This window comes from Sebastes fasciatus, chromosome 2 (assembly GCF_043250625.1).
Source record: "Sebastes fasciatus isolate fSebFas1 chromosome 2, fSebFas1.pri, whole genome shotgun sequence".
Taxonomy (NCBI): Eukaryota; Metazoa; Chordata; class Actinopteri; order Perciformes; family Sebastidae; genus Sebastes; species Sebastes fasciatus.
In genome coordinates this window covers 32,735,268-32,759,794 of record NC_133796.1, presented here as the reverse complement: position 1 = coordinate 32,759,794, position 24,527 = coordinate 32,735,268, and the positions used below count along the sequence as shown (strand labels likewise).

Genomic DNA, 24,527 nt, shown 5'->3' with positions numbered 1-24,527 from the left:
CTCACTTATTCACTCACACACTCACTCACTCACTCACACACTCACTCACTTATTCACTCACTCAGTCACTCAATCACACACTCACTCACTTATTCACTCACACACTCACACACTCACTCACTCACTCACTCACTCAATCACACACTCACTCACTTATTCACTCACTCAGTCACGCACTCACTCACTTATTCACTCACTCTCTCACTTACTCACACACTCACACACTCACTCATTCACTTGCTGACCCCTATAAACTGTCTACTAACTCAAATGTGTTATTTGTGTTCATCCTCACAATCAGTCTCCTAATACCTACTATATGATATCCATCCTATGTGCTGCCTAGCAACAGCTCAAAGTCTCGCGTTGAAGGCTGAAGTCTCGCATCAGGTTTTGAACTGCGTAGCGACAGACAGGGCATCTTGCGTTGAGAGGAGGAACACAAACCTCAACATGGAAGATGTTATACTTCTCGATGAGGAGCCAAAGCAAGAAGAGTCTACTGCATCCGTCCACTCCGAACCCGAGGAGACGTCTGAAGACACACCTAACGGCGTGAAGACGTGAGTGAAGGCTGAAGCATTGTCCCCTTCTCTCTGCAGCCCGTTACCTAGCTTAGCCGTAAAATGGAGTCCTGTGATGCTAGCTATTGTTAGCCGAGGCGCCTGTTATCAAACACTGTGACCGCACCCGGCTGATATACATGTTGGGTTGTAGCTAAAAGCCTGCTATATAATGTCTACCTGTGGAGTCTAAACGCGAGGCTGTCTCTGTAAGGTTAATCATGATGCAATGGGCCAACTGTTTATGTTACTGTGTGCTAACCTCGGCTGTCCTGCTAACGCTAACTGAAACAAGCTAACCCTAGCTTAACTCTGACACTAGTCAGATATATCAAACAGCCTGTGCTCTGTTACAGATGTTACAGCTGGTGTTAATGAACTAAGCTAGCATTTCATCAGCCACTCACACCTCACCTGATTACAGCTTCTACAGCAGAGAACATGTCTTAACATTATAGAATTTAATAATACGAAGCCATTAAAAATGCTTTTTTTTCAACATAAATAATTTATCTGATTTGTTACAATCAGGGTCTGAAATTAACCTTTTCCTCACGTGCCACTGTGGCAGGTCACTGAACGTGTTTTACCTGCCACTCAATTGTTTTGTCTGCCACTTCTGAAATCTAGGTAGAACACTTTAAACCTGTAAACACTGAGTCAGTGGTACCAGACTGTATTATGGAATATATCATGTAACCTTAATCTATGACTATTGTATCTATTTAGGCTTTAGAATGGCTTTTTAACAATGATATTTCTTAATATAAGGAAAACCCATCTGCCATGGTGGCAGGTGACCTGAATTTTTTACCTGCCACAGCCAACATTTATCCTGTTATTTGGCAGGTGGCAGGTGCTCAGTTCATTCCCTGGTTACTATACATGATCTACTTGTTGAGAAAAGGCAAATTAATTGCGAAATAATCTCCATTTACACTCAGAGGAATGAGAGCTGGGCGATATGGCCAAAATCTTCTATCACGCTATATATATATATATATATATATATATAAATATATATATATATATATATATATATCAGGATATAAAAATTTTTCCTAGTAGTTCAATAAATACATATATATGAAATACCCACCTGTTAAAACTTATTTATGTATACTCCTGGGTGAATTAAATACTTGTCAAATTAAAAGTACAAGAGCATTTTCTAATTTTAAGAACCTGAGTGCAAAATGAAGGTAACAGTTGTAAGTGAAAGTATAGAGAGAGAAAAAAAAAAATGTTGGCCTAGCCTATATCACAATATAAACGATATAGAAAAATATATACGATAGACATTTTTATTTCGTTTTGATGTATATCGTTATATTGCCCAGCCCTAATAGGAATCCAAAGATGTCCTAGCACATATCCATACAAGGCTCTGTATAAAAAATATATATAATAGTGTTCAGATTGTATTGTGCTGCCTAATGACCTTTTTGATGATTTGTCCTCAAGGTAAGTAGTGGCCTTAACGTCTGTATGGAAGAAAGTTTTATTTCAGTGTAAAGAAAAGCACATTACCACCGACATGCAAAACACACAATAGGAACCTAACAAATTAATAATGAATTCATATAAATGTATTGAGATGTCTTTTAATGTGTAGACTACAGTTGAGCTGCAACGATTAATCGATTAGTATCAACTATTAAATTAATTACAAACTATTTTGATAATTAATTAGTCAGTTTGAGTAATTTTTTTAAGACATAAAAGTAAAAATTCCCTGAGTCCAGCTTCTTAAATGTGAATATTTTTTATTTCTTTACTCCTCCATGACCGTAAACTGAGAGTATCTTTGAGTTGTGGACAAAACAAGACATTTAAGGATGTCGTCTTGGGCTTTGGGAAACACTGATCAACGTTTTTCACCATTTTCTGACATTTTATAGACCAAACAACTAATTGATTAATCAAGAACGTAATCAACAGATTAAGAGACTATGAAAATAATCGTTAGCTGCAGCCCTAGTCTACAGTATGTGATCTCCGAATGTTGTTTTGAGAAAGCATGTTCTCTGACTTGTAGCGTTGTGCATTTTGTAGGGATGCTGAAGAAACTAAGCCCCCCAAAGAAAAGCATGATGCTAAAGAGAAGTCCTCCGGGAGCAGAAGAGGAAGCCGCTTCCATCCCTATAAAGAAAAACATGTTGGAGAAAAGAAGGGTTCTCATAGGAACCGGGTGTTCATCAGCAATATCCCCTATGATATGAAGTGGCAGGCCATTAAAGATCTAATGCGTGAGAAAGGTAATGTCCCCAGTGATGGGGATGGTTTCTCCCCCTCTCTCTCTCTTCAGCTGACCAGAAGTTCTTGACCCCTTTTATTACCAGATGTTGCATCCTGCTTCTAGCAGTAGTCAATTAGTTTGTAGCTTTCTCTGGATGTACTTAGCGCATATACGTAGTATGGAACCAACACAGTGTGATATTGGAGTTTTAATACAATTCTTTTGGATGGACACCAATTTAGTTTGGGCTGATATGTCTGTGGGAAGATGAACTTAGTTACATTGTTACTTGTTTTATGGCATTGTCAGCTCCAAAATGTAACCTCAAACCAGTCGTAGAATTGATTGTTGAATGATTTTGTTGCATCTGTTGCAAGGTGAATCTCGATTATATAAATGAAAATATTGCAATGTTTTACTTTCTGATTTATGGGGTCTCAAGACGCCTTTTGAAAGGTCAAAGGACAGCGTAAAACTCTCAACTGCCATGAATGGAATCTGTTGACAAACTGATCATGTTGAAGTGTTTTGAATTTCCCAGGTTTAATGTAGCTGTGTTTCTCTCTGGCCTTGGCCTTTGGGTGTCTCAGTCACTGCCCAGAAAGGCATGGTGTTGTCTGGTGGGATGTTGGTCTGGGCTGACTGTTGATCATTAATGGGACATCTCCATCTGTAGCGGCATTGCCAAGGCCAACGGCGACTGGAAGACTTGGTGACTTAAATTCCTTTGTTCTTTTGGTATTTTTCCTTTGTATGTCTCATGTAGTTGGTGAGGTTACATACGTGGAGCTCTTTAAGGATGGAGAAGGAAAGTCAAGGGTAAGTGATGTGGCCAACTTGCTGCACGAGGTTTTAAATGCCCTCAGCAGGCTTTCATTAATCAAGTGCTCTTTTAGGTTCTGATCCTTTGGGTCTCACTAAGTTACTGAACTGGAGATACTGTGGGTTGTGTTTAGAGCCCGAATAGATGGCTAATGATTGATATTCATTTGAAAGGGAGATGTCCTGTTGATTTTTGGAAAAGTAGCCTAATGAACTCATCTAAGAGTGCACTTTTGCTTTTGTTGTTGTTATTTCAATTGGTGTAAAAGTTTGTTTGTTTGGCCATTTTCCAAAGGGAACTGTGGGTTGTGTGATATGTCTTATTGATTGACCCTCATGTCTCAAAATCTTATTTTACAATTCTGTTATATGGAACAGCTCTCTCTTCAAAGGAACAAAACAGCCCTGAAAGATCTTGTATCGTTTTTTTATCGTTATGTTTTATATTAAATGGCAAAATGCATACGATAGATGTAAAGGTGGACCACAATATTTTTCTTTATTGCAGTGGTAAAACTGGTCAATCCTAAACAATGTACTAAATAAATTTGTTAATACAGTTTTTTTTATTTTCTACCTTGTGTCCAGTTCAAAACGTTAAAATGTTTCAGGTAATTTACAATGCATAGTTACTAAAAATTGTAATATATATATATATATATATATATATGAAAACAATTTTTGTTTTATTATTTAAAAAGTATTAATTGGCAACATTGCTTCAGATAATGATAACAAATATGCTCTTATTGGCTTTTAAATCTTTGCCATAGACTTAAACACAACCAAAAACCTGCTGGCTCAAGCTCGTGGGCAAAATATGGCCGACATGCACTATAGAAAATACTACAGTAGAAGCATGTTGATACATTAGATTTATTTATTTATGTTCCACTGCTTTGTCTTGGTTTTAATTGTATTTTGTTCACTCCCTCGACTTTGGATATGTGTGCTACCTGGACTCCTGTGATGGCCCCTGGTTAGGGTTGTGGGTAAGACACTACCTTACGTTCTCAGACATAGAACTTCTTTTTAATTTTACACTAGCTTGGAGTCATCGGATGCCTCTGTTTCGTTGATTCAACAGTGTGGTGGAGTTCAAAGATGAGGAGTTTGTGAAGAAAGCGATAGAAACCATGAATAAGCATGACCTGAGTGGAAGGCCTCTCAACATCAAGGAGGTGAGAGCAAATTCTGGTTTAAAAACTGAAAACTTTGATTATAGTGTTGTCTTTAACAACTAACTTTTGGCTTCAAGAAGTGAATTTGCTTATGTTTTTCACTACAGTTTATTAAATGTTTTTTTTTTTTAAATACAGTGATCAACTGCTCATAGTGACCAAAACGCTTGGGACAGAATCATTCCTATACAAATGCTGTGTAAATAGTTTGCTTATAGTAATCAAGTGGTCCGCTTACAGTGTTCATATGACAACACATGGAAAAATATTTAAAAAATACAGTAGGCTTATGTTAATTCAATTTTAGTTTTGTTTTTTATTTTACTCCCTGTATACTTTGCCTCCTGGTAACTTTGTAATCATGACGGGAGAAAGAGTAATTTTCTCTCAATGAAAAACAAATATGCACAGGGAAAGCACCTCTGTGCACCAGCTCTGCGCCATCACAGCGCAGGCAGCATATGTGGACGAACGGCGCCCGCCTTCCTCCATGCTGCTCACCGTGTGAGCGCGGAGCCCAGGCCGTTCATACACATGCACCGCCCGCACTGCTGTGACACAGAGTGGGCCAAAAAACGGCAAAGCCTCACCCCGAACGGGCCCTTGGAGAGGGAAAAGGCTAAAGAATTGGCAGCTGGCCTGTTAATAGCTTTGTATTCATGTAATAAATGTACAAATGTCAATTAGATGGTAATCTGCATGACAGATGGAGAAAAACAAAACAAAATGTGTTATAATAATCCTCCGTTTATAGTGATCAATTTTGCCCCGGACAGACGTGATCGGTCTTCGGTTTTCACTGTAGTTCCCAGTGACAGATGGTTGTACATTTAAACCTTCTCTTTAACATTGATTTCACTTTGCTTTTGGCTTTTCTATAGATTCTATCCATAAGAGGTTTGAAAGAGTTGTAATAGGTCACAAATAATTGTAGCACTCATTACATCGCATTAAAATGTTAGTGGAACTAGAAATATGATAGACACTGTAGTATCACCAGATAACACGATTGAGTGTGGAATTGCATTGTACAATTGTTTTTTTATTAGTTGTACAACCCTTACCTGACTGACTCAAGATTATCCTGATTTGCCATGTTATCCGAGATCAGAATTAAATTGTGATGTATTTTCTTACAAGGACCCTGATGGGGAGCATGCTCGGCGTGTGCTGCAGCGCATGGGCGGAGGTCAGCAGGGAGTTCGTGGGCAGGACATGGGGCCTGGTGGGATGAACATCCCACACTCCATCGCCAACAACCCCAACATCCCACCTGAGGTCATCCATGCACTGCAGGCTGGACGACTGGGCACCACAGTGTTTGTGGCCAATGTGAGAACATAGAAATAAACAATTTCCAAATCTAGGCAGTGATGATGATTCATGTTGATTGAAAATAACGGTGTCTCTCTGTTGCTTTTCAGCTGGATTTCAAGGTGGGCTGGAAGAAGTTGAAGGAGGTGTTTGGCATGGCAGGTGTGGTGAAACGAGCAGATGTAAAGGAGGATAAAGACGGCAAGAGCCGCGGGATGGGAACAGTGACATTTGAGCAGTCCCTGGAGGCGGTGCAGGCCATATGTATCCTTCAGAGTTGCACACTAAAATAGAGAAAAAACAAGCACACAAAGTAATGCTTTACAATTTTACCGTGACCTTCTCCTTGACTCTGGACTCAGCCATGTTCAATGGACAGATGCTATTTGACAGACAGATGCACGTTAAAATAGTATGTAATCTTTAGTTATTATATAACTTAAGTTATACAGAGGATGTGGAAAATAATTTTAACATTTGTCGTGTGGTTTTACAGGATGAGAAATCTGTTCCTCCTGAAGATTTCCGTCAAGTAGAGAAATCACCTCAGTTACCACGTGAGTACACTGTTACCCCCCCTGTCAGCTGTTGATATCAAACTCATATCCATTGTAATACGCTCAGTGAATAGTGTATAGTACTAATATTGTCAGTGTAAGAGGTGTGATGCCCTCCGGGAACGTATGGCACATGTTATTAAAATTGCATAGATATTTTACAGTGACGTTAGAAAGGCCCGGACATGTTCAGTGTGCTAATGAAAGTCTGATAGCTGTCGGCCGCTTGATGTTTTCTGTCATCTGCATGCTGCTTCACACGTAACCGCACCATGATAAAAAAAGTAGCGGTCACCACTGTAGTTAAATATTTAAACTTTCTTTAAACAGTTCTTTAGCATTTAATTAAAGGGCCAGGTTTTTATTGTATAAAATGATGTATTACACATACAGTAACTGGATTGTTTTTTTTAGATGGAAAATCTGCATTTTATGTTGTTTCTTTATTGATCAAATTCCAAACTATATGCTTGTTTTACTCTGGTTACAAACATTATTTTGTATTGTATTTAGGGCTTAATGATTTTGAAAAATTATGTAATTGCGATTATTTTGACTGACAGTGCAATTGCGATTTGATTTGCGATATTAGAGGAAATGATAGTTTTTACATCACTATTCTCATTTTCATTGAAAAACCTGTTAAAATAATTAAGGTGTGATTTTTGTGGGAATCTGTAACAAACATAGATGTTTTTTTTGTTTTTTTAAGTCTTTAGAATATGATGTGTAGGCCAGGACATCTCTGCAGCACAGCATTTCATTTAAAATGCTAATTTGACACATATTTCACCTTTAACAAACATTGCACCTCCTGCGATTTAAAAATTGTAGGAGGCCATATTGCGATTTCGCTAAAATTTAGATTAATTATGCAGCCCTAATTGGTATTGGTAAAGATTAATTACTTGTAAGTAGTAGTTGTTGTCTAGTGAAAGTCATCGTATTAACAAAAAACATCAGTCAATTGGAGTTGTAGCAGGTTCCCATGTTATGGTGTGCTTGTTTATTAATGGAATGGACTGATGTCTGCACTGAAAGTAAAAACTCGCTGCACAAAAAATAGGATGTGGAAATATTGAACAATATGACACATGGGTGAATAAATAACATCTGTTCTACCCAACAGCAACGAATGTCTGTACTTTTTTTTAAATACGCCCTGAGCAGTGCATCTTCCTTTCTTGAGAGATGGTACATTGATGCAGTAAAGCATCATGTAAAGATCTTTGCTCTTCACTTTACTCTTTTTCTTCACTTTGAGTATTGATGCTTTGTATAAATTCATATGTTATGTAATCCACTCTGTGCTAGTAAATTACATAGTTCAAACTTTCCTCTTTTTTCTTTTGTATTTTGTGTGTAGGGGGTCTAGGTGGTATTGGCATGGGACTGGGGCCAGGAGGGCAGCCTATAAATGCCAACCGTCTGAGCAGTGGAGGAGGAGGAGGAGGAGGAGGAGCAGCAGGTGGAGCAGGAGGAGGAGGAGGAGGAGGAGGAGGAGGCAGCATGGGCTCCATGGGGCCTGGAGGTCAGTCACCTCTCAAATATGTGTAGTTATGTTTTGGCAGAAATGCTCACACATCCTACAAACAGTACATCACATACTGGGTTGGTAACCAGTCTGTCTCTATTAGGGCTGTTGGCGAATACTCTACATTCATATATATTCAAATTGTCAAAAAACAGATATTCGATTGTGAAAAAAAGCAGCACTACCGTGGCTGCCTGCCTTGTAATGTGTAGGTACATAGATCTCTTTTAAAAGACGTGTTTGTGTTGAAATAAATATACTTATACAAGTAGTTATGTCTTTCATATTGCCCTCTTATGGACATAATACGCAAAAATAGATATTTGAATAGTTCGAACCTCTGTTTTTTTTTTAGAATGAGTAATCTGTCATTTTTTCAGCCCACAAATGCTTATCAGAGAATCAGATTAATTTCCACTAGCTGGTCCACACATTAGCACCACAAAGCGGCATTAATCAACGGCATTGAACATCATTCTGTAATAATTAATATGCTGACAAACCAACATACAGTTAACGTGTAAACCATTCATCCGTCAAGTCTCGGCTGACATTTTCATGGCTCATCTTTTGACCCTGCAGCAGCCTCAATATGGTTCAAAGTGATAAGACAAGCAGAGCTCCTACCAGCTGAAATACAGGACTTTAACACTACTACGCTCCTCTGTACAGTGTTTGAAAATCAGGCTACACACAGTACCCTTCCAGGGCAATATACCCTTTGGATTTTTTAAAAACTGTATTTTATTATTATTGTGTCATGCATAAATAATATGCCCAGACCAAACGGGCTTACAAGACACCATTATTTAGAAAATAAAGAAAAGACAAAGGCAGAAAGCAGTATGTGTTTTGTCATGGCCTGACTGACCTCCTCTTCTTCCACAGGTATGGATTCTCAAGGTTACGGTGGAATGAACAGACTTGGAGGAGGTAAGGTTTTTGCTAGTTTTTCCTGTGAAAGACTGTTGTCAACTTTTTGCAGAGGGAAGGAAAGAGGGATGTTCAAACTTAGTGCTGCTTTTGACAGGAATGAGTGGTGGCGGGGGCTTTGGGGGCATGGACAGCATGGGCAACATGGGTGGCTTTGGAGGGAGAGACATGGCGCAAGGTGGGAGGATGGGAGGTAAGTGAGCGTATTCACTCCTACTGGGCAGAGATGAGGTTCAGCTCTAGCATGTTATACTAACTGTAAACATTGAGATGCACCTTTGTGTTATTGGTAACTTAAATCTAAGGTTACATTTTTTTTCTTTGTTGAGATATGTACCGGTCAGGAATGGGCGGGATGGACCGTGACTTTGGCCACAGTGACATGCAAATGAATCGAGGATTTGGTGATTCTTTTGGAGGAATGGGTAAGTGATACTTAAACTGTAAACACAGCAGAGGTTCCTCTGTCTAGTTTTGGGTTGTTTGGAGATTGCTTTTTGTGTGCTGCGCCAACTTGCATTCTCTTCTTTAGGTGGAGGCTTTGGAGGAGGCATGGGAAGTGGTGGCATGGGGCACATGGGGACTGGAATAGGTACGTTAGATATTCCATCCACAGCTTTTCTAAATCTGTTCTATATCAATTCTTCCCCTATACTGCAGATACACATTCGCTTTGGAGGTACTTAAGCGGCAGTAATCTCTCGAGCAGAGCCACGGGCCACTTTATTACTGTTGACATTTGAAAGTTATTAGCCATTACCATTTTATAGTCTTTTGACAGTTTATATAGCCAATCATGTAAAAGGAGGAATGAGTATTTGTCTACCATGATGTATAAAGTCATTAAGGGTCAGTAAAATGGGTAACAAGGAGGCCCAGTAGCTGGAGAGACTGTCCCTCAATCAGAAGCATTGGCTCTGCTCATGTGTTGTCCTTAAACAGAACATGAAGTCCCTGAGTACTGTAGAATCTACTTTGCATACTATATACATATTCTCTAGTGCTGCATCTAACAATTATTTTTTCCTTGATTAATCAAATTTTTTTTTTTTATTAGTCGATTAATCTAACTAACTAATTGATTATTCTAAAGATTATTTTTTAAATTCCCGATTGATATAACAATTAATTTACCCAAAATAAATATAAAAAATGTCTGATTTAATATTTTATTAATTAATCTTCTCTTGAAAATAAACAGATGTCACAAGATAATGGACCCTATTTGTCAGATGCCTGATCAGAAAAATACTGGACCTCAAATTCAAAAGGATAGCTGTGACACAGATTAATTTAATCACTGTATTTCACAGCAACCCATTACATCACTAGAGTAATATGCAGTTAAGATAATTGCTGGCAAATGTATTTTTGCATCAGTGTGGGGCAAGGGAAATAATTTAAACGATTTATAGACTGTAACAACAGTCTGTAGGGCGACGAAGAACACATTGAAACGCGTGTTGATTATCCTAAAATATCATACTTTGGTCAGGACAAAAACTAAACATGACTGTGGTGCAGTCTTACTTCCGTCCTGAAAAAGCGCTCCAGGATGCTTTCGTGTCAATTACGTCAACGAATCGCCCCAGCCCTAATACGCACTAACAGCCATAACATTTTATTTTTGTGTCATTCATGCTTGTGAGCAGCCAGACACAGGGAGCATGAGAAAGAATCTAATGTGCATGTTGTGTTGCTCAAGAATGAGGAAACCTGAAAAACCCTTTTGGCATCTGGGTGTACAGTGGAATCTTGGGACATTTCACAATTCTTCTAACACTAACATCGTCTTTTGTAACGCAGTGAACAAGCCTCTTTTTGAGATGGATGGAATTTTAACCCGGTCCTGTGTTATTACTAGATTTAAGGTATTTTCCTCAACACGACTGTACGGAAGAAAATAGTTTTATTTCCCCTTTTTTTATTTTACATGTGTACCAACATTAGTATCTCCCTTTTTGTCAGAGGTATGAAATTGAAAAAAAATCTTATGGCTCCATAGTAACCTGTTGTTGTGATTATGATGTCAGTGGAGAATGTTTCATTGATTTGGACCAGGCTTATGATAGTAAACTAAAACTGAAACTAAATGAAAATAAGCAGTGAAAAATATTGTTAGTAAGCTGAAATAAACTGTCCTTTTAATAAAAACTAAACTGAAAGGATATTGCCTGGGTAAAACCTAATAAAGATGAAAGTAAATTAATTTCAGTTGAAAAAGGAGACGGCATGAATTTCCGTCAACTCTTGAGACATTGCAACACAGAAACTGAACGGACTTGACCATCCAGGAGATGGCGCTATGCCGCAATTGCTTCACATCCGACACTAAAGTAGCGTGTAGATTAAACATTAAACTTCATGGCCATTCCTACACAGTTCTCCAACCATGTATTTTGTATGTATGTAGCTATTTACTTCTGAGACATTGTACAGTACCTGGCCCTAACAAACACAAACTAAACTACTGAAAAACTAAATATATAAAAACTAAACTAAACCTTTCTGAATGACTGAAACTAAACTAAAACTAGCAAACACACTCTGAAAACTAACTAAAACTAAACTAGAATGAAATCAAAAAGTCAAAACTAAAATAAAATGAGAACTTGTTGAAAATTCAAAACTATTATATCTTTAATTTGGCCCTATTTTTGTGGTGGTGCAACGACCTGTGCAAGTAGCACTCCAGCTGTTATTATTATTATTGCCATTATGCACGGCCATCCAGTGTTTACCTTTTAATTTAAATCATGTGCAAATGGCACCAGGATAACAGAATAACCCCATACACCTTTACACACATCACACTGGTCCGTTATAGCGGCTCATCAATCAAACTGTCTTTTTAGCAAAAGTGGCATTTAAACACGAGATACAGTAGACTTTAAACTGAAATAGCGTTGGATTGATGCGTGCATATAAACATCTTCATCTACATTTTTGTATGTATTTCTATCATCGTTGTACAAATTCAATAAAAGCCATACCATCTGCCCTTGGCTGCAGATTTGTGGTGCTGTGTGTTCACGTCGTGCCGCTCTGCTCCATCCAGACAATATGATTGCCTGAAGACGTGCCTTTCCATTTGTTGAGCTATTGTTGTCGTACCTCACAGTTATTGACAAAGAGTGTATTTATGAATCACCACACCCTCCAATTTCTATTCCACTTCAGCCCTTTTGCACTTTGCACCGCTGCACATACATGAACCAAAATAGCAGGTGTCCTTGGAGACGCCCACACAGTTTGTGCGCTGAAAACCCACCGCTTTGTACTTGGCGTTGCGCAATTTAAAATCAGGCCCATGGAGTTTTACAGAAAATACAAAATGGAAAAGGCGTGAGGAGAAATTTTGCAAGACTATTTCTATTGAGAAGAATAAGTACAGGTTCAAAGTCTGCTTCTCTTGTACAAACAATGTCACAGTGACATTGGACTGAATGTGACTGAACACCAGTACGGTTTTACAGTGTTTACACACACTTCAGTGACATGTCATTGGACTAAATTAATGAAAAGCTATATATAAGATGGTGAAAGGCATCATTTTAATGATTATTGTATGGCAGTTTTAATATACAAGTATTAAAATTTACAGTACATTAGTTTAAATTGCTCTCTAATGTTATGAGTGTGTGTGTGTGTTACTTGCAGGTGGTGGAATGGGCAACATGTCGATGGACAGGATGGGCTCCAGCTTTGACCGCATGGGCATGTCAGGGATGGACATGAACCGTGGCTTCGGTGGCTACGGAGGTGGGGGGGGCCACATGGGTGGAGGCATGTCTGACCGGGGCTCCGGGTCCAAAGGAGGCTGTCAGATCTTTGTGAGAAATGTAAGTGTGTGTTAGATATTATGTGAGTTAACTTTGCTAGTAGAGAAAATTAGAAGTCTGTTAACCCTCTGAGATCCACATTAGACCTTTTTTTTTCATTTTAAGGGGGTACAGGGGGTCTTTAGGGGGAGATAGCAGGTCAACAGTAGATGTCACATAGAAGTGGTGTACATCATCTGAAAGCTGGGAACATGAAGATTAATTTAATAATTTAATTTGAGCTCAGCACTGTGTGTCACATTGTTCTAGTCATAAATCAGAAATACAAATTAATGAATGAATGAATTAATTAATTAAAATAAATTGTGAAAGTGTATAAGGGCTTAGAACATTATGACAGAAGTATATGATGGTCATTCCCATGCTCTATTATGTCTCGTGTTGTAGTCATTTTTAGGTTGATACCATTTGTTACACAGATTTGATGCTAAATTTAACCATTTTTTAGCACTCAAATCATCATAATCCCTCCAAAATACCACATTAAGACACCAAGACCTTGAGGAACACCATAGAAAAAGCCATGCTGTGATTTGGTATCAAACACTTTTGACATTTGGAGATTTCTGTAAAAATTATATTTTTCAGAGATTGGATGGCGAGCACTTCTGTTGTGGAACTGCTCAGAAATCCCCTTATTGTCATTCTAGATAGGAAAGCCATCCATCCTCTGAATTCTCTAGTTTGTGACTGTAAAGTTTCATGAGGCTGTGATTATCCTAGAGGTCACCACAGGTCATTTTATATAGTGAGGTCAAGTTTCAAAAAATGGTCTCACTACAATGAAATGGCTACTATGAGGACTAACATCATCACACATGAATACAGTTGGGCTCATTGGATCCACAAGAGTCTCAGCTTTACAGGGATAACCACTTTATGTAAATCAAGACTGTTCAGAGACCCCAGTAGGCAGAAATATTCAAATGCATCATTTTAGAATAGGCAAAAAATAACACATTTGCACACTGCATTCAAAGAACTGCATGGTTTTTGTGATATCATAAAGTGGGCATGTCTGTAAAGGGGAGACTCGTGGGTACCCATAGAATCCATTTTCATTCACCTATCTTGAGGTCAGAGGTCAAGGGACCTCTTTGAAAATGGCCAAGCCAGTTTTTCACTTTCACTTTAGTTTTAAAGCTGAACCAGCTACAGCCTCTGAAAGACCGTAGTCGGGGTCTCGGGGGTTAAATGGGATTGGAGTTAAAGACCCATCTCGAGGACTTCCCCACTTATTTATTGATGGTTTCATTGATAAATATATTTTCTCCCCAGTGTTGATTATGGTTTTAATGGGAAACAACCCATGCTTGCTGCACATTATCATAAATGGTAATGATGCTGTAAATTAGTAGTTCATGATTAGTGTGTTTTAGATGACTTAACTGGTGCTGTACTTCTAGGGAAGGTTTTGACTCTTGGCATATTTTCCCTCTGAGTCAGACTCTTTTGATGATGAATTTGTACTAGGGCTGCAACTCTCTTATTTTCATTGTCGCTTAATCTGCAGAAAAATGTTGATCAGTGTTTCCCAAAGCCCAAGATGACGTCCTCAAATGTCTTGTTTTGTCCACATCTCAAAGATATTCAGTTTACTGTCATAGAGGAGTAAAGAAACCAAAAATATTCACATTTCAGAAGCTAGAATCAGAGAATTTAGACCTTTTTTTTCTTTAAAAAATGACTCAAACCAATTAGTCGATTTATCAAATTAGTCTGCTATTAATTCAATAGTTTACAACTAATGGATTAATTATCTCTAGATGTATGTGCACTATATGCTTTATTGATGAACTCATCTTTTTATTTGCATCTTGTAGTAGTTCTGCCTCATTAGCCTCAAATATATTAATGTTGACAATTGTACTGACTGAAGTATACATTTGTGTGTTGCAGCTGTCCTATGATCTGACATGGCAAAAGCTGAAAGAGAAGTTCGGTCTCTGCGGTACGTCTCTTGCTTAGTGTGAATTCAATCTTTATTGCTTAGTTTACAAGCCACTCAAAGACTTCTCTCTGACACGAATGCCAAAATGAGTTTAACATTCACCGACACTTTGCATTCATTCATTGCTCATTCTTGTCCACTGCAGGCCAGGTGATGTTCGCAGAGATCAAGATGGAGAACGGGAAGTCAAAGGGCTGTGGAACAGTGAGGTTTGACTCTCCCGAGAGTGCCGAGAAGGCCTGCAGGATGATGAATGGAACCAAGATCAACGGCCGAGAGGTGGACGTCCGTATCGATCGGAACGCCTAGAGTTTTTGTAGAAGTCGCGCTAACACATTTCCACATTCAGCCCTCTTGCCAATGATCTTTTGTTTTGTTTTAAAAACACAATTACTTCATATCATGAGTCCATTGTTATTTCTTTTGTTCATATATACTACATAGCTCTTTTGTTTTGTAAACCCTTTTTAATTTGTCAGGCAGTTTATTTGGAGAAATAAACTTTTTAATTTTTAAACCTGCTGGCTGGTTGTGAAATCTTCTGAGATCAAAGTCCTTCAAGTTCTTTGCAGCCTGTAAACTGAACCTGAGTTGTTGATCTATTCTTGCTCAACACTGCCGTGCAGTGGCCTCTTGAAAGTAGGGAAATTCCACATTAATAACACAGAAGCAGCAGTTGGAGTAAAGTGAGAACAGAAAGGACATGGATTTGATCAGGCGTGGACTCCAACACAAATCACAGGAAGCTATTTAAATTCCCAGATCTCCAAGATTGGAGGTAGTTTTTGTTTCAGTAGAACAGGATAGTCCCTTTTGATTATATTTTTACTAGGGCTGTCAATCTATTAACATATTTAATTGTGATTAATTGCATAATTGTCCATAGATAATCGTGATTCATTGCAAATTCATCACACATTTTTTTATCTGTTCAAAATGGACCTTAAAGGGAGATTTGTAAAGTATTTAATACTCATCAATATGGGAGTGGGCAAATATGCTGCTTTATGCAAACATATGTATATATTTACTACAGGAAATCAACTAACAACACAAAATAATGACAAATATTGTCCAGAAACCCTCACAGGTACTGCATTTAGCAAAGGAATATGCTCAAATCATAACATGGCAAACTGCAGCCCAACAGGCAACAACAGCTGTCAGTGTGCTGACTTGACTATGACTTGCCCCAAACTGCATGTGATTATCGTAAAGTGGGCATGTCTGTAAAGGGGAGACTCGTGGGTACCAATAGAACCCATTTTTATTCACATATCTTGAGGTCAGAGGTCAAGGGACCCCTTTGAAAATGGCTATGACCGTTTTTCCTCACCAAAATTTAGAGCGTAATTAAACCTCCTTCGCAAATTAGCGTTAACGTGTTATCGTATTAACTTTGACAGCCTTAATTGTTACAAATCTAAGTATAGATCAGCGTCTGAAGTCCATGTGGGCTGTAAACACAGCTGATAAAGTCATTCTAGTTTTACCTTTTAGTTAGAAGACAAGTGGAAAGTTTTGTTTGTTTTCTACCAGTTTCTACCTTCCTGGCCAGAGATAAAGACGCTCATAAAAGCGTATCAGAGTTGTGTACATGGGGCCTTGTCTTAATTAACCCACTTAAAAAGAAGGACAAGGCCAAATTAGTTTACTTGACACCTTTTTATTACTTGACTCTGACTTGTCAGTTATGGATTTATTTGAACTCTGCAGTCGCTCCTGTAACGGCCCATTTTCTGTTTATGGTTCTTGAGTAAGACGGAGGACATCTCAGAGCTTGATAACGGGTCTTTTGTTGTATGATGTCTGGATCTGACCGGCACACACGAGAGAATGATCTTTGGCACACTTCCACCTTAAGTGAAATATATACATCACTAATGGAGATCATCCTCGTCATGAGATGTGACCAGCACATGTCTTCCATGGCACAATATCTTGAGTGAGACCATGCCCACTTGGCTTCATTTTGTTGTGTAGGACTGTTTGAGTCAATATGGCTTCAGTCCTGAGGAGGTCAGATCTCAGTCTCTGCACATCCTTATGGGATTATTCCCAATAATCCCCAGCTCGTACAGGATGGACAGAGTGGCAAAGAGGATGTAGCAGAAGAGAGAAACCAGTCCCAACTTCCAGTCCAGCTTCCACCCGTTAATGCAAATGGCTGAAAAAAGGAAGACGATGGACAGCAGGAGCGTGGCGGAAATGAAGACCAGTCCAGTGCTGTTGACCTCTACGGGGTTGTTGGTGTCCACAAAGGCGGTCTTGATGAACCAGGGCAGGCCCAGGCACAGCATGTCGAACACATTAGAGCCCACGATGTTGGACATGGCCATGTCAGCTTTCCCTGATCAACAGAAAACATGTTGACATACTGGATTTAAGTCTGTAGTCACACAGATTTGTTTTTACTTGGATGGGAAAGTGAATCAGCAAGGTGGAAGAGTAATCAATAGTTCCCGCTTACATGTCTTTCAGCAAGAGCTCAGGGCCCAAATATGTGTAGAAATAACTTAATAAGGAAGCAAATTACGCTTGATTTTAATAACTGTCTTGTTATGGCTGGCCTCAGACTGTATCCGGGACTGTTGTGAATTGCAAATCGTTATGTTTACCTTCTCTGGCCACCATCACACTGGCTACGGTGTCGGGTATACTGGTCCCAGCAGCAAGCAGAGTGAGTCCCATAACTGTATCGGGGATGCCGAGGGTCTCGCCTGTGTAAACATAATAATACAAACCAACAATCAGACTCCCCCTCCTCCAACAACATTCAGCTAGTTTAAGGGAGAGAACAGCAGCTGATGGTGTTAGCTAACTGTGGCTGTAGGGTTAATAAATAATCAGTGGAGGCCGGGCCGCAGCAGGATTTTAGAAATACTGAGGTCATAAGACCAAATTCCCCAAGAGGAACACCGCCCACCTGGGAAAATTTCAATAAACCACAAACTTAACTCTACGATGTGTTAACATACATTATTTAACTGTTCAATTATGCAGTGTAATTGTTTCTCCTACATTATGTCCTGATACCAGGTGTGCACTTCTTGTGGAGAGAACTTAAAGGAACAGTGTGTAACATTTCTAGTCACTTATTGGCAGAAATGGAATATAATATTCATAATTATGTTTTCATTTGTGTATAATCACCTGAAACTAAGAATCATGTTTTCGTTAGCTTAGAGCCTATGAGCCGTTCATATCTACCGAGGGAGCGGGTCCTCTTCACGGAGTCCGCCATGTTGCTCCGTCATGTTTCTACAGTAGCCCAGAACGGACAAACCAAACACTGGCTCTAGAGAGAGACTTTCACGTTTTTACGTTACCTGAAGATCACCGTAGTTCTCCGACACGCTTGTGAAACTGCGGTAACGTGAGCCGCAGAGTGCGACATTGTGGTTCCACCAGGGCAGTGTCTAGAGGGTAACCCACGAACTGGGAAACTCATGAGCTGGTTAAGGTTAGGCATTGATCTTGAAGTGTTAAGGTTAGGATAGGTCGTCGGGTAGTGAGTCTCGCGAGAGTTTTTGCTAGTTTTTGTTTTGATTTCGCAATTTGTGGGTTAACTTCTAGACACGACCTAACGCCAGCCGCCATCTGACTTCCTTTGCTCCTAAAGTAGTTATTATGGTGAGGGTGGCCTTTGAGCAAGGTGAACGGCGTTACCATGGTTTTGCACTCGGCGGCTCACGTTACCGCAGTCTTGGAAAGGGAGAAGTGAGCGGAGGAGTATTCAGCTGGTTGCAATCTGCAACCACACCACTAGATGCCACCAAATCCTACACACTGTACCTTTAATCCCTTTCATTTTAATTTATGTATTTTTTTTTTGCCCCAAAACTGTCAAATTTAGTCTAAAATATTAGAAAAAGCCTTTCCAAAAACCCAACAGGTGTCATATTTATGTAATCCTTGAAATCACTCTCACAATAATTACTATACACCACCTGAATTTCCAGAAATATCACAGAGGACATGACCAATGGCAGCTATTACTTTGATTGGAGGCCATTGTGGGAAAGAAAATACTTCCAGTTAGTCCTATAAGCTCCACTGGTACCCAAATATGAACATATTTTGAACCCCAGACACAGGAATGTTTCCAACAGTCTCAATCACATACTGAATGTTTGAGTTGTACCTGCTCGGTCCCATGCCCGCCTGCTTTCATAAGACTACTTCCATGTGAGCCTATCTGACGACTACGGGATAATAATCTCATTATACTTCAGTAGACCTACCAGCGTCACATGATGAGGCTGCCCTTTTAGCCTGATCTTAGATCAGTTTTATGTTCTTGGACCCGTGCCTGTGGGTACTTCTGTATATACACCCAGGGCTCACATGACTGTGTCTCCCCCTTTAATCCTGGTTATGCACATGGCCCACTGGAGCTGCAATAACCCCCCTCTTAACTTTCCAGGACAATGGCATCTCAGGAATTAGCCAGCAGACCAACATGTGATTCTACTCTGTAAATCAGACATTTTTCTCACGAGTTTCAAACGCTTGTGATCCACAAAGTAACGCAGTGTGTGACGGGCTCATTTACACCTGCAGCTAAACTGAAAAACACTGAGGAAAGTTTGCACAAGCTCATCACAGAATGCCGAACAATGATCTCACCGACAATAGTGACCATCCACACCAGGATGTATGTGAAGGCTGAGATCCAGACAGCTGACATGAAGAAGGTTATCATGAACCATCCCTTCCAGAACCGTCTCCTGCAGTCAGGGATGGTCAGGAACAGCAGAGTGATGATGGGCAGAGACAGAACCCAGAGGATCCGTTTCAGGTCGCTCTCCGGCACGGCAAACACACTTTTATGCTCTGCTGGAACGCAAAGTATCACATCATCAGGGATCATGAAGGTCAAACAAGCAAATGGATGACAAAAAACGTGCAATAAAGAATAAGTGTGTATTTTTTTTACGGTCAGGGATCTCGTTGAGGCCATGCAGGCTGAGAGACAGGTGAGAGTATCCCGAGTCATCCTGGAAGATCCCACTGTCTGTCCTGGAGCGACTGTGGACTCGCAGACCGGTATCATCGCTCCAGCCCATCAGAGGCTGCGTCTCCGTCTTCTCATCAGATCCTTTATCCAGACAGGTGCAGCAGGGGCTCAGCTTCCTCAGGACAAACTCACTGATGCGCAGGTCAAAGCACAGAACCACGATGTAGACGCCATAGACCAGCAGCAGACAGGCAGCGTCATACCTGCGAACAAAACATACACGTTGAGCATGGACATTCATTCTTGACTTTGAGGATATAAGTGGGAAATATAATCCTTCTTCAGAGAATGGAACTTGGCCATGTGATAACATCTGAAAGCTCTGGCAATATCTAATCAATGCACCTTGCTTTTAGAGGATTTACCACAGAAAACATACAATGTATAAACGACCTCAAAAAGTAGGTGATTTTTAATATATATTTTAAATAACAAAAATCCATATATTAAAGACATTATTTTGGGAGTTCTTCCTGAATTTCTTTTCTTTCTTTTTTTAAGTTGTTAGCTTGTTCTTAACCATGTTTTTGGTTACTTTTTGTTAGTTTGGTTTTGATATCTTTTTTATTTTACAAAAAAAAAAGTGGTTCAGCTTTTATGAAACTCCATACCTTGATCATAACCAAGCTCTTTGTAAGCTACTACTGTCTTACTGTGCTATCACCATAATTAAAGGAATAATATATAATATAATATTTATAAGTATGTTTTCTTTAGTGTATAATCACTTGAAAATAGGAATTGTGTTTTCGTTAGCTTAGAATGAGCTGTTTATATCTACATACAGAGCGGGTCCTCTTCACATAGACCGCCATGTTTCTACAGTAGCCCAGAACGGCAGACCAACCACTGGCTCTAGAGAGGGACATTCACGTTTTCATGTTTTTGCGTCAGCCACCGTAGTTCTCCTACAAGCTTTCAGTTGGTTGCAATCTGCAACCTGCACCGCTAGATGCTGCCAAATCCTACACACTGCACCTTTAATGTCATAACAGTACACGAGGAAATCTTTCATAAACACAGAATGCTACTGCAATTGCTGTGTTTATGATGTGATATTGTCTTATTAACTGTAAGGAACATTTATTGCGCTGTACTCTTAGTGTAATAAATGTACTGTACTACACTTCATTTGTTGTTCTCAGTGTTACAAGACGCAATAAACTGCTGTATCTGACTTTGTGTTTTACAACCACCTGTAAAGGCTGAAGATCATGTAACCAGATTCCCAACGCACACTCATACTTACCAGTACACTTTGTTATCAGAAATGATGGCAATAACAGCAGAAACACTGATGGCGTATGCCAGGCAGTCCCTGAACAGTGGCCAACAGGTGAGGCGCCCAGCCTGATAACAAAGGAAACAAAAATAAATGTTTTACAGCTTATACAACACAAACGTTCACAACGATTCTTCCGCTTTGACCCAGTAAAGGTGCCGCTGCTCTTACAGGTAGTTAGCAGGTGGGTAATGGTTGTCTAAATATTGTTGTGATTGTGTCAGAAAGTACCATAGAGGCCAAGAGTCCACATGCAGCGCAGATTCCTAACAGGTTGTAGACTGCTGATCCCACGATGGTGCTGACCCCGATGTCTCCCTTTGTCACAAACACGCCTAACACACATGAAGAGCACATCTTAGCTTTGAGGACAATGTGAAAGTATTGATGAAAAAGAGGAGAAATGTCTTAATCAAAGGCCACAGTCCCTTTCTGTCTCCATATGGTGGGAGAGTTCATTGGGTTGGGAAGGGACACGGTGACAGTGATGATGATGCTGGTGTCACAATTATTGTAATTATTGTTATACTAATGTGTGATTACCCAGAAAGGCTGTGACCAGTTCAGGTGCAGAACTCCCAGCTGCCATAAACGTGGCTCCTGCTACATCCTGAGTCAGGCCCAGACCTGAGAGAGACACAAGAAGAATACGTGACAATTTACATGGTGTGTGTATGAAATGATAGAAACACCTGCAATCCAATTCAACAATAGCACAAACTAGAACGTCAGAAATGCTCAGGCAACGATAACTGAAGCTTCATGCACATACTATTTATTGTAGGGCTATGTCTAAAGTATGGTATTGCATTAGATCGTACAGTTATTTGTCCACCTCCTGTAAGTTTATTAGTTAAAGGACCAGTGTGTAACATTTCAGAGGATCTATTAACAGAAATGGAAGTATGTTTTCATTAGTGTATAATCACCTGAAACTAAGAATCGTTGTGTTAGAATGAGCCCTTCGAGGGTTAGAATGAGCCCTTCATATCTACATACGGAGCGGGTCCTCTTCACAGAGTCCGCCATGTTGCTCCGCTCTACAGTAGCCAAGAACGGACAAACCAAACCCTGGCTCTATAGAAAGCCTTTCATGTTTTAATTTTACCTGCATGCCAACGTAGTTCCCGACACGCTTGTAAAGGGAGGAGTGAGCTGAGGAATATTCAATTGGTTGCAATCTGCAACCACACCACTAGATGCACTAAATCCGACACATTGGTCCTTAAAGTTTACAGCTTATTAACAATCATTGAATTAATCGAGTAGTCCATTGACAGAAAATGAATCGGCAACTATTTAGATAGTGATAGATTTATTTAGTTTATTTATTTGCCAGGGACAGTGCACATTAATCAGCATTTCAGTTTGTACCTCGATGTAAATGTGCCAGAGTTGGCTAAAGAGATATTCATCTGTAGTCCCTGGGCAGGTTATTACAAATAAGAAATATGAAATGCTTCAGCAAGCACTACAAGACAGTACAGGACAATACAACACAATACGACACAATTGTTTTAGCATTTAATCAAGCAAAAATGCTGAATATTTGCTGGTTCCAGCTTCTAAAATGTGAGGATTTACTGCTGTTCTCAGTTTCATATTATTTATTTCATTTTGAACTGAATATATTTGGGTTTTGGTCTGTTGGTCAGTCAATATAGTTTTCATAAGACGAACGATTAACAGATTCATTGAAAAAAAATAATAGATAGAATAAAAGATAATGAAAATAATCATCGATTAAGTTTAATGTTAGTATAATTGATGGTGGAGGCACAGACATCCTCTTAAAGCAAAAGTAGAAACACAAGTGGAAACACCACAACCACACCCTGATGAAAGTTATTTCCATTAATTAAAACCCTGTTCAGTCTTATATACTGTATGTATATAGACTTTTACACAATCTGTTGTACACATATTTAGATATTCTTAAGAGTCCTACAATATCTGTAAAGCCTAATCCTGTGAAGTTTGCCTAGTAGTAATTTTATTAATCCTCATTATTCCCATAATGGGGCTACAGAAGGCCTATATATATAACAGTATTACAGTGCATGTAATGATGCAATGATGTCACTTACGTTCACTGATGACTTCTAAGGAGGGCAGAAAGTAATCATCGCAGATTATTGCCACAGCCAGAAGCATGTAGAAAATGATCATGAAATAAATGACGAGCCCTCCATCCTTCCTCTCCTGCACCGAGAAGAAGCCATCAGGAAACTCAGAGGACTGTGGTGGGATGCAATCTGTCTCATTCTCTGAAACAAACAGGACATAATGCATCAAACCCCAAACAAGCAGCCTGTTGCTGGAGATTGTTTGAACTCTTAATGAGCAGTTACACAGTATTTCATGCCAATAAGACATGAGGATTATAGAGCAAACACTGTCACAGTGGCTGAGCCACAATTCATTACTCACACTTTGTAAAACACACAAAAATGAGCCGTTAAATTTATGACACACTAAAACAGATTATAATAATAATAACACAAATAAGACTATTATGGGAGATTTAAAAAACACTACAAGTTGTCTTACCAAGAGCCCGTCGCACCCTGGTAGAGTGGCTCTCCTGAGCTGTGTTTGCTGTAAATGATACAAGATGGACTGTGCAATATAAAAATATTACAAATCCTAGAAAGTAAGGTATAAAATCTTTTCTCTTCTTTTTCTGCAGAGCTATATTCATGGTCATTGGAGTCAATAAATTAGCAATTATTCCAAGGAGTCATATGTTTCTTTACTCTAACAAAGCCTGCAAAAGATTGAATGTTTGCTAAAGCTGCTTGTGAGCGCTGCATCTAACGCTACACTACGACTACAAGCTGCTCAGAGAGATTATTGGGGGGAGAAAGCATCTTTTAAGGTCTGGAGCTGTGCAAGAATGGGGATCACGAGTTGCGAGTCATTCCTGTCGACTTGAACACGCTGCAGTCAGCCAGAGGCGCATCAGGGGTGCCTGATTCATGAGAAACACACTTTAACATCTTTAAATGTGGAAAATGATTTATTCTCTTTTCTGGTTACAGAAATGTAACACGAATGTGCATGCCTGTAAATATTTATAACTAGAGTATAAGGCCTGAAGCTCTGCAGGTAGAACCATGCTTTGATGCTTGATCTTATCACCAACTGGAGAGATAATTCATCATTTACCTTCATGCAGTTAGCAGTTTTGGTATAGCCTATACTGAAAGGATTTTGTAAAGACATACATTGTTGGTCACACATGCATGCCTGTAAATCGAAGAAGAAGAAGAAATATAATATAATAGTC

At 39.4% G+C, this 24,527-nt stretch overlaps 3 protein-coding genes across 4 annotated transcripts in view; 1 reads left to right on the top strand and 2 right to left on the bottom strand.

Moving 5' to 3' along the window:
- Nucleotides 1–449, bottom strand: part of ctxn2 (cortexin 2) — a 14,811-nt gene extending 14,362 nt beyond the window's left edge. The window contains exon 1 of one of the 2 annotated variants that reach the window (XM_074620368.1): nucleotides 317–449. The gene's annotated coding sequence lies outside the window, so the exon portion shown is untranslated. Of the gene's footprint in view, nucleotides 1–312 lie in introns of both variants that reach the window. The other variant, XM_074620377.1, reaches the window with a different exon arrangement.
- Nucleotides 358–15,453, top strand: myef2 (myelin expression factor 2). The gene is made up of 18 exons (XM_074620403.1): nucleotides 358–563; nucleotides 2,619–2,821; nucleotides 3,569–3,621; nucleotides 4,609–4,616; nucleotides 4,712–4,805; nucleotides 5,946–6,137; nucleotides 6,230–6,383; nucleotides 6,482–6,531; nucleotides 6,616–6,676; nucleotides 8,043–8,144; nucleotides 8,175–8,207; nucleotides 9,099–9,143; nucleotides 9,241–9,336; nucleotides 9,473–9,568; nucleotides 9,676–9,735; nucleotides 12,804–12,985; nucleotides 14,885–14,936; nucleotides 15,082–15,453. The coding sequence occupies exons 1-18, from the start codon at nucleotides 454–456 to the stop codon at nucleotides 15,243–15,245; spliced, it is 1,755 nt and encodes a 584-aa protein (XP_074476504.1). The 5' UTR covers nucleotides 358–453; the 3' UTR covers nucleotides 15,246–15,453.
- A 1,133-nt stretch (nucleotides 15,454–16,586) lies between these two features.
- Nucleotides 16,587–24,057, bottom strand: slc24a5 (solute carrier family 24 member 5). Its single transcript, XM_074620347.1, has 9 exons — nucleotides 23,789–24,057; nucleotides 23,326–23,505; nucleotides 21,782–21,865; nucleotides 21,470–21,573; nucleotides 21,206–21,306; nucleotides 19,876–20,159; nucleotides 19,566–19,772; nucleotides 17,555–17,656; nucleotides 16,587–17,286 (listed from the first exon to the last, which is right to left on the bottom strand). Exons 1-9 carry the CDS (start codon nucleotides 23,943–23,945, stop codon nucleotides 16,964–16,966), a joined length of 1,542 nt encoding a protein of 513 aa, XP_074476448.1. The 5' UTR covers nucleotides 23,946–24,057; the 3' UTR covers nucleotides 16,587–16,963.
- Nucleotides 24,058–24,527: the final 470 nt, after the last annotated feature.

Excerpts from the sequence above, each read along its gene's own strand:
- myef2 (XM_074620403.1), top strand. The coding sequence starts at position 454 with ATGGAAGATGTTATACTTCTCGATGAGGAGCCAAAGCAAGAAGAGTCT. Across the intron at positions 8,208-9,098 it reads GGGCTCCATGGGGCCTGGAG|GTATGGATTCTCAAGGTTAC; the intron begins GTCAGTCACCTC and ends CTTCTTCCACAG. Across the intron at positions 9,337-9,472 it reads GCAAGGTGGGAGGATGGGAG|ATATGTACCGGTCAGGAATG; the intron begins GTAAGTGAGCGT and ends TTCTTTGTTGAG.
- slc24a5 (XM_074620347.1), bottom strand. The coding sequence starts at position 23,945 with ATGACCATGAATATAGCTCTGCAGAAAAAGAAGAGAAAAGATTTTATA. Across the intron at positions 21,574-21,781 it reads ACTGGTCACAGCCTTTCTGG|GCGTGTTTGTGACAAAGGGA; the intron begins GTAATCACACAT and ends CATGTGTGTTAG. Across the intron at positions 17,657-19,565 it reads GTGGATGGTCACTATTGTCG|GCGAGACCCTCGGCATCCCC; the intron begins GTGAGATCATTG and ends ATGTTTACACAG.